Source organism: Pongo abelii, chromosome 2, assembly GCF_028885655.2.
Source record: "Pongo abelii isolate AG06213 chromosome 2, NHGRI_mPonAbe1-v2.0_pri, whole genome shotgun sequence".
Taxonomy (NCBI): Eukaryota; Metazoa; Chordata; class Mammalia; order Primates; family Hominidae; genus Pongo; species Pongo abelii.
Genome location: NC_085928.1, coordinates 169,569,885 through 169,583,988, shown reverse-complemented (window position 1 = coordinate 169,583,988; position 14,104 = coordinate 169,569,885). Strand labels below are relative to the sequence as shown.

Below are 14,104 nucleotides of genomic sequence, written 5' to 3'. Positions count from 1 at the left end.
TGGAATACAAATGCAGTACATGGGGAAAAAGGAGGCAATTCTAATTGCAGGAAAAAAAATGAAATTTCTCAAGTAACCATAGTTTACTACATGGTTCAGTGAGAATAATGCATATCTACACTTGGTCTTAGCTAAAAGGCTGAGAAGCGATGAATAATGCATAATCTTAATAATGTAAACATTAAATAGCTATTTGACTCTAAATTGTGAAATTACTCTAAAGGAAGAATAGAAGAGATGACAGTCTTTGGGAGGGCTGTAAAAAAAGAGCTAAGTCACTATCTTTTTATAGTAGGTAGTCCGATGGTTAAAATAAAAACTAAGAAGATAAGCATTTTATTTAGAGATATGTAGGTAAATACCAGAAGAAACAGTTAAGGAGTAAAAAGTTATTTCTTCTGGAGAGTGCGACAAGGATAATATAAATATATCTGGAGTATACATATACACACACACACACAGAGACACATATATATATATGTATACATCCATATATACCTATGTACATATACATATATATGGGTTATATATATGTATGTTACATATAGATTAACTAATATTAGCTAATATATACATATGTTATATACAACCCATATATATGTATATGTACATAGGTATATATGTGTGTGTGCATATATATATGTATATATATGTATATATGTATATATGTATATGTATATGTATGTATATATGTATATGTATGTATATATGTGTATATATGTATATATACACATATATACATATATGCATATATACGTATGCATATATGTATATATACGCATATACGTATATGTGTATATATACGTATATACACATATACGTATATATGTGTATATACGTATATACACATATACGTATATATGTGTATATACGTATATACACATATACGTATATACGTATATATACATATACGTATATACGTATATATACATATACGTATATACGTATATATACATATACGTATATACGTATATATACATATACGTATATACGTATATATACATATACGTATATACGTATATATACATATACGTATATACGTATATATACATATACGTATATACGTGTATATATATACGTATATATGTGTATATATATACGTATATATGTGTATATATATACGTATATATGTGTATATACGTATATATATATATCGATCATTGATTTTCAAAACCAAAACCTCTCATTTGTAAAATGGATATGACACTGCTGAACATAGAGATTGGGCTTCTAAAAGAAGACATTTTGGCACTCTGGGAAATACTAGAGAGCAGTAGCAGAGATCTATAAGATGATATGGTCCAATGCTCTCATTTCACAAAAATGAAGAAAATGAGACATGGTAAAACTAAGTAAATTGTTAAAGTTTCAAAATTAGAAGTGTACTAGGACTAATCCTCAGACCTGCAGGTTCCTAGGCCAAAGCGCCTTCTGCCACATCTGACTGGGAGGGGAAAGAGGTGCTCCTAAGGGAAAGAGGAGGGCTGACCATCCAGTTCTGGAGGGATGTGTAGGAACACAAAGGAATGTTCTGAGACAGAGCTGGCACTCAGCTGAGGAAGAGATGCTGGAACACTGTCTGGTGAAACTGGCGCTCCTGTCTTGATGTACTGATCTGCCTGCAGTGCCTCACAAATAGGTGTATATGTGAGCATGTGTCTGCTTTCTGCTTTCTGATTTTTGCTGATTTAGAATCTCTCAGGATAAGATAGTAGTACAAACCTTACTGAAAGCCATATGGAATACAGATAGATATTTAAAAAATGCCTAGTTCCAGGCCTCACACGCAGACGTGGAAGAAATATGTTGGTTAAATGAATGCATAAATACTATAATTTGTTTCCAATGCCTAGCTTAAGATGGTAAAATAACTGAGTATTTCAACAGAGTATATTTGCTTTTAGCCCAAAGGAAGACTGAGAGGAAACAGACATTTGGGGAGTGAGGGGAGACCATGAGAATGCTGATAGGTCATCAGGTACTATCATCTTAGTAAAAACATTCTACATGCTTTCATCACTTGGAATACCCATATTTGTAATACCTAATTTTTCAGACTGTCTATACTTTCACTAATCAAAGTAGCCTATGGAATGGCAGCATGAATATCACAGCTGGGGCTTTATGGAAATGGAGGATCTTGAGCCCCACCTAGATCTACTGAATCAGAGTCTTCATTTTAACAAAATCCCCAGATGATTCATGAGCACATTAAAGTTTGAGAAACTCTGGCCTATAGCACTGTTTTTTGGATAAAATTATAAGTTAAATATCTTACTTGGAATTAGAAGCTACGCAAATGACCAATAATATCCTGAAATAAATTATGATAAAGAGTAATGATATCCTGAAATAAATTAAGATAAAGAAAAACCACCAGAAGGACAGGTTAAGAACTGTAATAAACATTGAATGATGAAAGCGGGAATTGTATTTCTCAGTTACGAGTATTTATTGCAATCAAATGTATCGGGGGGTGATTCTGGGTGATCTGGGACTGCTTAATGGGAAATTTGGTAGTCTGCCACATGTCTCTAATCATAAGTCAGCTTGCTTAGGAGTGTGGCTTGATTCCTCTATCAGTGTACAAAATCAGTATTGTGGCTAGAAAAAAAAAAGGAATATAAAAATCTGACCTCAAGTAACTGGGAAATGAACCAATAATAACAATAACAACAACAAAGAAACCGACAAACAAGTGGGGAAGGGTCTGTCTAAAACCCAAATAAAGATGGCAGTATTATGCGAGTGGAAAAAAAAAAAAACTACAGAAGATTTAAAGGCTTTTTTTTTTTAATTAGAATAGTCAAGTGATAAAATCCACTGTGTACATATCAGAAATTCAACCCAAAAGAACACTCACCGGGAGGAAAGGCTTGGCTTCCCACTTTTGCTACAGCTGGTATAAATTCCTGGGCCATCATCAAAGAAGCTTCCAAGTGCCAACTTCTGTCTGATAGACTCTCTCTCATTTTTCTGTGCCTAAAATTTCAAGAAAATAAAAATGCTGATAAGTGGGCAGATATAGCACAACCACAGGCAGTCTAACTTGCTAAGTTTCTTAGAACCGTAACATTAGATGAAAAACAAATAAATAGGCTGCGGCACAAGAGCATTTGAATTATTAGAAGCTGAAATTTTACCAGTCTCTTCTGGCTTGAATTTCAGTTCTTCAGAGCTCATTCCAATCTCTAGTCTAAGTAATCACCATCATGGTGCTAAATGATTTTCACGAGGATAGAACTAGATTATTTGTGACGTAATCTTTCTTCTTCTTACCTGCTAGGTATAGGTAAAGTTGTGGAGGGCAAGTACTTTCTCCTGAATCAAATCACTTTGATCCCAAACGTGCCCTTTCCCTGATCTTGTCTTCTCTCTGCTTTACATGTCCCTTTAGCCAGCCCATTTTCTCTATGGCAAGAACAGTAATTCACTTCACCAACATGCAGCCTCTGGGAGCTGGCAGATGCCACAATAAGGCCAGAAGAGAACCCAGGACAAGACAGACATAGCACCTGCCTCCATGCAGCTTACAGTCTTGTTGGGGACTGTTGTTTCCATTCAAGGGCTAGCCTCATCTCACCAGGTTTTAGAATGTAAGAAACCTTGACAATAATGTCTGGAATAGCTGGAGAATTCTAGTTGGGCCCATCTGTTTCATATTTTGAAGGGAGGTCAGGTTAGTGTGCATAGAAAAAGGATTTGGTAAACTACACTACTGTGATCATTTGGATATGTTTACAATGCTTGGCTTCTCATTAAACGCCCCATAAAAACTCACCATGCTGAACTTTTAAACCCTTTAAACAACAGGAGAGAAGATTAAAAATGATTTCCTTGGTTAAAAATGAAAATACTACAAAAAACAAACAACATGAGTCAAAAATCCTGGGCTAAGGATGAAATTTTAGTTTTGTGAGATGACAAAGGCTTTGAGAAGTACCATTTTATGCACTGAGCGAGGGGTTGAAGACCACACTGAGCAAATTGTATTACAAAATGCAGGTCATGTGACTGGGTGTGGCTACAAAAGGCTTGGTGATGCCTTCATTCTCCCAGTAGGAGGTTCTGGAGCATCACTGTGTCACAATGACAAAAATGCACAGCCTGTGGGAAGAGCGCACTGAAAATAATTTCATTCCCAAGTGAAGGACAGTATACAATAGGTTAAGGCTGCTCTGTCTAATATGGTAGTTACTAGTCTCATGTGGCTATTTGCATTTCAACTTAAGAATTAATTAATTATAATAATTCAGCTCTTCGGGCGCACTACCTCATTTCAAGAGCTCAACCATCACACGTGGCTAGTGGATACTGTACTAGACAGCACAGAATAAAATACATGACAGCAAAGTACAGCTAAGACAGTGGTTCCCAAGATCCAGCTTCAACAGGCTGCATTAGAATGCCCCAGGCTCTAGTGCCAGATATTTAATTTCAACAGGTTTGAGAACTAGCTCAAAGAAACCTCATCTCTACTCTCCTTTTCTTTTACACTTTTTAATCCTTAGACACCATAAGCATTCTTTCTACTGTACACACTTAGCGATTATCTCTGTCTATATATATAGCACCCCATTTTAGCATGTGGCAATGAAACTGCATCATACTAGGAGCTAGCATGTATGTGTGTGTGTGTGTGTGTGTGTATGTGTGTGTGTGTGTGTAGTACAGCCATAAGGTGAAAGACTACTTTTATACAGATTTTTTGTTTTTTTTACAGATGTGAAAGACTACTTTCATAGTTCTTATTTTTTGCTGGGCTAGCACAAAACCAAGCCTTAAGAAAGTAACCATAAGATTATGGAGGGAAGCAAGAATGCCTTTTATTTCACTAACCACTTGCAACTGTACTGCTTGGAACCTTAATTAGGGCAAACCACCTTTCCGAATATGCAAGGCTGGCACTTGGGATGGTCCAGCCAAAACAGAATCACATCACTTGACACCTTTATTTAAAACAAGTTCATTTCAAATCCCCATATCTGCCAGGCAGATTTTGTACAGTCAGTGAACCTATTTCTCAATCCATATCACAGACAAAAGAGATTCTCACCAAAGTCCTCAACAGGCAGAAAATTGTTGAGTATAGCTGAATATCCAAATATAAAATCAGTAGATGGCAACATGAATTTTAATGATTAATGTTCAACAACATGCTGGCCTGACATTAGCCTAGGGTCTGAAACAGGCTTTAAAGAAAACCCTAATCCCAGGGTATGAACGTGTGAATATACCCTTGATTCCATGTCTATCTTTCTTGATAAACTAGAGCTACAGATATTGGAGGAGACCTTAAAAATATTTCCATTTACATTAATTGCAGTTCTTTACACCTGAATACTTCACTAACAGTTTAAAGAGGGCTGTTTTATAATACAGTCTCTTTCCCCCTCACTCCTTCTCTCTCTGTCTCTGGATACCACTGAACAAATCAAGAAAAGCATAAAGAATATAAACATCACTCATAATCCCACCACTTAGAGAGAGATGATTGCTAACATTTTAGTATATTTCCCCCTAGTTTTTATCATATGTGTGCATTATTTCCTTTTTATAAAGTTGAGATCATATTGTTTATTATATTTTCAGAATTGCCCTTGTATCCCTTCAAATTCTTTAAAAACATGATTTTAAAATCTTTTAAAAATTTTTCCTCCAGAACAGCCAGAAAGGAATAAAAACACAATCTTTAATGGTTGCATATCATTCCATCCTATGGAGTTACCTTCTATGGTTAGCCATTTGAGTTGTGTCAAATTAAAAATAACATGGAAGTTAGCCTCTTTTTTTTTGGTGAGATGGAGTCTTGCTCTGTAGCCAGGCTGGAGTGCAGTGGCACCATTTCGGCTCACTGCAACCTTCACCTCCTAGGTTCAAGCAATTCTCCTGCCTTAGCCTCCTGAGTAGCTGGGACTACAGGCTCACGCCACTACGCTCAGCTAATTTTTTATTTTTAGTAGAGACAGGGTTTCACCATGTTGGCCAGGATGGTCTCAATCTCTTGACCTCGTGATCCGCCTGCCTCAGCCTCCCAAAGTGCTGGGATTACAAGCGTGAGCCACTGTGCCTGGCCAGAAATTAGCCTCTTTACATAAATGCCTGCCCACATGTCTGATTATTTCCTCAGGATAAGTTCCTGGAAGTGGAATTAGCAGATCAGCTGAGTGTGAACATTTGTTGAGGCTCTTGACACATTTTGTCACATTGCTCTCGAAAAAAGCTGTTCCAATCCACATGCCCGCCAGCAATGTAAGAGGGTGCAGCTTTCACTACATCCTGGCTAACACTGAACATTTTCATTTTAAAAAAAAAGTTTTTAAAAAAATTTGATAGGCAAAAAGTAATGTTTTTAAATTTTAATTTCCTTGATTACTAGTGAGAGTAAATATTTAAATGTTTTTAGTGACTGTACTTTCTTTTCTCTGAATTACTTATTCCTAGCTTTGTTTATTTTCCTACAAAGGTCTGAGAATTTTAAACATTTTATAGTATAGTATTTGTCCTTTTGAGTTTCAACTGTAAATGTTATGTAGTTAAGTCAATAGCTTGCTTCCTCTGTCATGCTGTCAGTGGCTTTTGTGCTTGGAAAGCTCTTCCCAGTCCATAAGTAAAGGATCTCACTAGATGCTGGAAGATTAAATGAGAAAACTTAAGTAAATTACTTAGTAGCTGTACCTGACCTGTGGTAATGTAAGTCTGTGATAGATGGTAGCATTATGGTTCATACTCCAACAATTTTTGCTTTGAATATGAGGAAACTGAGGGAGATGAAAGGTTACCATACTGTTAGGCAGGAACAGTAGGATCCAAGACCATGCTTTCTAATACCAGATCTTTCTGCTTTTTCACATCACTTTTCCACATTAAAGAGTAAGGTGTTCAGACTAATAATAATGGTGGGTACCATGTAGAGGATAAAATGTGGCACCAAGAGTTATGGGTCTACTTCTTCCCTGAGATGGATGTGATGTTTTCTCAGAAAAAGAGAAAACACTGGCAAAGCATACATACCATGGGCTAAATCATAACCACAAATATCCACAATACAAATATCTTCCCATCAGGACCACTCTCCTTACCATTACTGCTCAATCTGAAAATTTAACAATGAGAACCCAATTTTCTTTCAGTTGCCCACATGTGTAAAATATATGTGTGTGTGGTTTCAAGGGCGGTTTATTCTCTGAGGAATTATACCTGCAAGGCAAATATGCCTTCCACCAGCCCCCTCAATCCAGCCAAGCCCAATACACTCCAGGGTGAGAAACAGGCAAGGGTACAGGAAAAGGAAGAGGCTGACTCAAAACACCACTGTCTGGCTGCACTTATGACAGGCAGAGCCATGTCCACTCCTAAAACAGCCTTGGGAAATACCCTCATAAAACAAAAGTACAACATCTAAAATTGGTATTGCTAGCAAAAACAAAGGGCAACTGAGGAATAGGCTCATCACTATCAGGCAGAAAACTATTGAAGCCCCAGAAGAAAGCAAAAATGTGATTAGAAACTCACCGCTATTTAGCCCCAGGAAGTTTTTGTCCTCATCTGTCGCTAAATTCCCTACTGCCACCCGCTGTGCCTGAGCAGATGAGGCTCACAATGACTTTCAATGATGCCATGCAAGCCACCATGATCTTAGAACACAGACCACTGAGCACTTGTAGACTCTGAACACCAATGCTCAGCCTTTCCTGATGTGCCCTGTTCTACTGCAATTCCCCAGTCTGGACAAGAACAAAGAGGGGTATTCAGTAATGAAATAAAAAGCAAAATGTTCAGCGTGGGTAGGTATCATCTATCTTCAAATCTAATATGTCCCCAGGACCTTTCCACACTTTTTTTTGGCATATGGCATGGCCCCATGCCTTACACACCAAGATCATTCCTGCATCCCCTCCCCAGGTTCTGCCTTCCTGCCTCTGGCCCAGCCCACCTTACTAGCAGCATTGTGGTGTCTCTGAAGCAAGAAGCCTTCAGCATGCTAATCTGCACATAAATTTACAAGCGGAAGATTGGGTGTGTTCTGCATTTTCAAAATCTATTTAATTGACAAACTATTTTTTGTGGGAAAATCTGGGGGGCCTCTAGGGTTCTGAGGAACACACTTCAGGAAATAACATCCTAAACCTGAACCTAAAGCCATCTGGTGCTTAGGACACAACAAACAGCTGCTTCCTTCTGAGTCCTGCACAGATGATGAAACCCACAGAGCCAGAAAGGTCCTGTCAGACCAAGAGGAAGGGGCTCCTCAAATTCCCCTGAGGACGAATGGATTTAAGGAAACCTGGCCTAGGGAATCAGGGGCTCCAGTAGATGAGAAAGGCACAGAGGTGGGAATAAAAGCAGATGTAAGATTTGGAGCAGCAACAGTTGTAGGCCTGGACAAGATTCAGTTGTGGGAAGGAGTGGGAGAAAGAAAAGTGTTTCCCCCAGTTTCCTGTCTTTCTGTTCTTCCCTGGATTGAGCTTCCCCTCCTCCCAGATGCATTTGTTTCTCACTTTTCACTCTTTGCCATGGGAACTGAAATAGACTTTTAAAAATTATTGGATGTACTTGTTTTATAATGCTCACTGTCTCAGTACTAATTTACTAATGACCCCTACACATACCACGTCTAGCATCCTCTTTTTCACACTGCTAAGTTGTTACCTGGTGCAATGCTTCTCAGGCTTCAGGGTACTTATGAGTCACCTCAAGATCTTGCTAAGATGCATGTTCTAAATCAGAGACAGGGCCAGAGACTCTGCATTTCTAATAAGCCCCAGGAGTTGCAAAAGGTTAGAGGTTTTGCAGGAGATCTTCTCTAAGGTTAAGAAGCCTCACAGGACTTGACTGCTCTTTCTCTGTCTTCTACACTGGTGTTACCTATAGGTCCCAGGAAATGCTTGTTAAAGCAATGAAGTAAATACTTGCCACCAATGATAAAAAGGAAAACAATATGCCATTGACAAAAAACTTCCTAAGGATTATGAGCTGCATCATCCCAGAAACTAATGAATACACTGGTCCCCCGTGGCCCAGAAAGGAACTTAGGATGCCAGGGGTTGCTGGGACACCGGTTGGCCAAGTGGAGACCAGGGAGGAGCATGCATGTGCACACGTGCAGAGACACACACACACACACACACACACACCCTGTCACACATTTCTTTAAGCCAATAGCTCTCAAACTTGATTGACTGTGCAAGAGGATTACCTGGAGGGCTTGTAAATACACAGTCTATTTTTCCGTTTCAAGAAAGTCTGGGGTAGAGGTGAGAATGTGCATTTCTAACAAGTTCCCAGATGCTGCTGATGATGCTAGCATAAGCACTTTGAGAACCACAGCTTTAAACAAATTGAGCAGATCAAGTAGCTAGATGAAACACAGAGTTGGTTCTTCTGTGATTGAGCACACATCTGTTCCATGTGGCATGGCCAGACTCTGAAGCCAGGTGGATTTCATTTGTAGCAGCCTGGCCTCTGCCAAGGCCTTACCAGGATGCTTGTTTTGAAGCAATTAATGATCCCCTTGCTTCAGTGCAATCTATTGCCTAGTGATATCTGGCATCATCACCATTAGCAGCATCCGCCAGGGAACGTAACTGGGATTCTGAAGCTCTCTGTGGAAAAGTACTCTTCCTTTAGGAAACTGGTAGTCACTCTTATTTCTTTCCTCAGCTTGTAAGACAGCTTTATTCTAACATTTATAGGTAGCATTACAGTGTGAGGAGTCTGAAGCTCTTAAACATTATGAACCAGAAGTATAGAACTTACTTGTTTGTTATGTAAATGTTATTAATTTTCTTTGAAACGAAAAGGCCAAAAGAAAACCCAAATATACTACTAGTACTTTCTAATTATTTTCTCACTGAGACAAACCATGAATTTGTCACTAGACCAGAATATAAAAACAGCATTCCAGAAGAAAAGAAATTGTATGCTCTTGAATGTCAAGTGCATAAATTCTTGCACCATGCAGGTTATTTTAAATTCTTGAATCTTATTTTATCCCCTGGGAAGTGCTTTTTAATTGGTAGTGGAAGTAAATATAAGTTAAAAAATAGTATCTTTCAATTGCATCACTGAATGGATAGTAAGTCAGGACACTCTCTTTTCATTTTGTATTTCTGACAGTTTCCATTTCAGTCACTTACACTAAACATCCAGAAAGGTCAAGATGAGCTGCCAAATACAGGTTTCTCAAAATGCTGTTGAAATTTCTTATCTTTGCATCCTCGTACCAACCTGCCTAAACACATTTCCTTAAATAAGTGTCAGCCTGGGCTGCCGGGCAACATTAAGGCCTTTGGGTGTAAACTGCTCAGGACCTGTACCCACGAGAGAGAGCTGGCCTCGGATATCTAAAGCACAGGACGGGCACCCAAGGGGAAGGACTCTGGGGCCCTGCATCTTCTGACACCTATTTCACTTGAGTATTGGCTGACATCGAAAGAACTGGGATGCTGGTCCACAAAATGCAGATATTTATTTATAATTAATAACTAACTGTATTTACAAATATATTTATAATAACTAACTGTGAGGATGGTTTTGCCTAGTGTTGACTGTATTCCTTCTTATGCTACAGGGAAGTGACATAAACAGAAGCAGGCAGATAGAAATGCAGCTGCGCAGAGTCCATAACATTTGAATATTTTGATTGTGAAGGTAAACAAAGGTATTTAACATATACCTAGGGCTAAAGTTCAGTAGCCACTTAGAATGGGAACCTTGCTGAAAGTGAAGGAGTCTAAGGTGCAATCTACAAAGATGGCTACTGTACAGGAGGTGTTTCAACATTAACTCCTCAAGGGATACGGTGGAAAACTAAATGATTGTCCTCCCCTGTGAGCACCATATCCAAAACACAAACTGCTGGGAATGAACCTGAGCTCATTCTACTTCTCAAATAATTGCCTACCAGAGACTACTTTTTAGCACAAGTCAGTGTTATCTGGCAACTCTATTTTTAACAGGTGCCATTTTAGAAGCCTGGAAACCCATCACAGTCATTCAGTATCACTGTCAGGAACACAACAGTCCCAAACACCTACTGCATGGTTATGAAACAGCCAAGCCTTAATCAGCAGCCAGGAAGCTGGTGTCCTCAATCTCTTGTGTCAGAATGGACCTAGGATCCGGGGGAGGTGGACACAGACTCATGGCCAGAAAGAAGGTGGGGAGGAGTATTTGGAGTCAAGAAGACCCCGCTTAACATGTTGACTCTGACATTACTACGAGTCACTGAGACTCTTTGAGCCTCAGTTTCTTCTTTTGAAAAAAGAAATAATACCTATTTTTAGGTTGTTTTAATAATTAAATGAAATACTATATAGAAAGTGCTTGGCGCAGTGCCTGGCACAGACAGAAAATTTATAAAGTGGTAGCTGTTATTAATATTAAAAGGAAGGGGTGGGGAAGGTAGTGAGAAGAATGGAGAAAGGGAGAAAAAAGGAGCCAGAAATGTCTGGAACAGGTCCATTTATAAATACATAAAGTAAATTAGCGGTTGTCAGAGGCTAAGAGAAGAAAGGATTTGGGAGTGACTCCTGATGGGTACGGGGTTTCTTTTTGGGGTGGAAAAATTCTGGAATTAAACGATGTGCACAGCCTTATGAATATACTAAAAACCATCAAAGTGTACACTTTAAAAGGGTGGCTTTTATGTATGTGAATTATATCTCAATGTTTTAAAAAGCCATACACACACACGAAAATGAGGAGAGCTGGAAGCCTAAGGCAACTAGCGAGGAGAAGGGAAAGAGACCAAGTAGAGAGTGCTGTAGAAGATGACCATGACATGGAAGGGGGCATGTGTGTGCACATGTGTGTGCACGTTTGTGTGCATGTGTGTGTGAGAACAAGAATACATTTAACACACTTGCATTTCACTGGAAATTCTAGTTACCTGAAACAGCCCATTCCCTGACCATGCTGGCTAACCGAGGTGTGCCAATGGGGTGATATGATAAGAAACCTGAACCACGAGCCAGGAAGCTTTATATTTATAACATCTAAGTCCGACCAGGCTAATTCTTTCTTTTTAAGAAAAGGAGACCCTGGCTCACAAAGCGGAAGAGGTTTTTCCCAGGTGGCTGAGGTGGGGCTAGGTCACAGGCTTCGGTAACTTAACATGGTTCTTCAAGCGTATTCAGCCCTCACAGGCAGGAAGATGTGAGGGTTAATGGAGGTCGACGGCTGCTTTTCCTCAGTAATTGTGTGGGGAGGGCAGAGCGCTTGTCTGGAATGGCAGCTGGCATTCTGTGTTCCTGTTTATTGCAGTTTATCTCAAGCAGTCATTTCCATTCACCTTTTAAAAAAAACATGAGGCGCAGCTGTGGCTTCACTTTAAATATTGTTCCTTCCAGCCTTTTAATTTTTTCACAGGGTCCTCCCTAATCTTTCACCATAATTGGATGCACAACACTAGAGACGGCACCCCTGAGGAACAAAGCAAAGCGAGCGGCTGGCCCGGCCCTGGGCCCACTCACCGCCCTGCTGTCAGCTCCCTGATTCTGTGCACAGTAGCCTAGGAACAGAAGGCAATACCAGATTCCCTGCATTTTCTCTGCTCTGGAACAAAGTTGGAGCCAGTCTTCTGCCATATTCTATATTAAATTTTCCCGATTTCCTTTTCTCTCTGTCCATTAGTGTCATTTAGATCTTTCCCTGCCCCAAGAATGTACACATGAACAACTGTTGTGTTTAAGGTACACATTCCTGGGGCAGGGAAAGATCTAAATGGCTGCACACTTTAGAAGTCCACACCAGCTATCTGGACACTCCAGGCAGCATTAGTTCCACATAGTTTGTTCCTTTATGTGCCTCCCCCATTGGGACGGTCAGCTACTGGAGGGAAAGCTCAGTCCCGCTTCGGTGATCCTAGCGCCATGCACAGTGCCAGGAACATGAGAGGGCTCTTGGTAAGTGATGGTGGAATGGATGAGGACACTGACTTAGATGCTGCGTACCATGTTGGTCCTGAAGACAATCAGCTCTGTGGTTCTTTCTCAGGGGATCAGAAGTTGCTCACAGCAGGGCAGGGAAATAATGGGCTGAACGCATACACCTCAGATTCTGCTAAGGTCTGCACTTTTCTTCTTAAACACTAAGATCTGTTTTCTGTTGAGGGCAGTTTTACTATTACTATTGAATAAACCAGAGGTCCTTAATGAAACATCTTTCTTACAATCAAAACCTTCCCCAAGGAAAAGGAACAGAAGCATAATCTTTTTCTTCCTTTGCTTCGGTAGAATCTAATTTTAGTCATCAGAAAGTGACCTTTCCCCCGAAGGCTGTTTGTCTGACTTTAAAACAACCCTGTAAAATAATCCCTATACACATGTGGTATTTATTAGTGCAATTGGTTCAGGGAATTCTATGGTACCTAAGCAGGGGTGTATCAATTTTTTAATTGTTTTTGACAACTGACCTCAAAATGGGGTGAAAGTACCACAGGAGATTAAAAAAACTACAACTTTTACTTATATTTATATTTTAAACATTTTATTCTCTAAAATATCTATTTAAGTATATGTTTTACGTACACATATTGTATTTTATAGTGGTGGGTGCTATTTCTGAATAAAATATATGTATATTACAGGCATGGACTCAAAACCATCTTACTGATGAATACAAGGTCAAAAAAGCCTGCAGAGCCCCACTTTATGGCATCTAATTTAATTTTCTACTTAGCCAACAAAACAGGAAAAATATTAGAGAAAAAAATTAGAAAAGGAAGATTCTAATTAGGGAAAGTTATTTTTATACTAGGTAACTATTTTCTTATTCCTCATATTTTTAAAAAAGCGTATGTTGCCCTGTTTCACTAGCTCATAGTAAAATTACAAAGAGTGGGTTTAAAAAAGAAGGATAATTATAATGAAGTCTTCATAATAATCATGATACACATAAAAATTTGAAAACACTTTGCCTGAGGAAGGTATTTAAAAGGCTGGAATGACAAGAGAACAACCCTCATGTTTAAGGCCCGGAACACAATGAACTGATCTCTGAGCACTCCACACATCCAGAAGTTTCATCTCGCAGTTTTTTTTGTACTAACCTAACAGATACTGAAATCATATGCGGCATTCTACTGTCTTTGTTAGATAGT

At 39.1% G+C, this 14,104-nt stretch overlaps 1 protein-coding gene across 8 annotated transcripts in view; it reads right to left on the bottom strand.

The window, feature by feature from the left end:
• Window positions 1–14,104, bottom strand: part of SCHIP1 (schwannomin interacting protein 1) — a 138,365-nt gene that overhangs the window by 28,331 nt on the left and 95,930 nt on the right. For 7 of the 8 annotated variants that reach the window (XM_054552923.2, XM_063722310.1, XM_009239472.4 and 4 more), the window contains one exon: window positions 2,864–2,982. In XM_054552923.2, the coding sequence (XP_054408898.1) occupies window positions 2,864–2,982 (119 nt within the window). Of the gene's footprint in view, window positions 1–2,859; window positions 2,983–14,104 lie in introns of all 8 variants that reach the window. The other variant, XM_054552925.2, reaches the window with a different exon arrangement.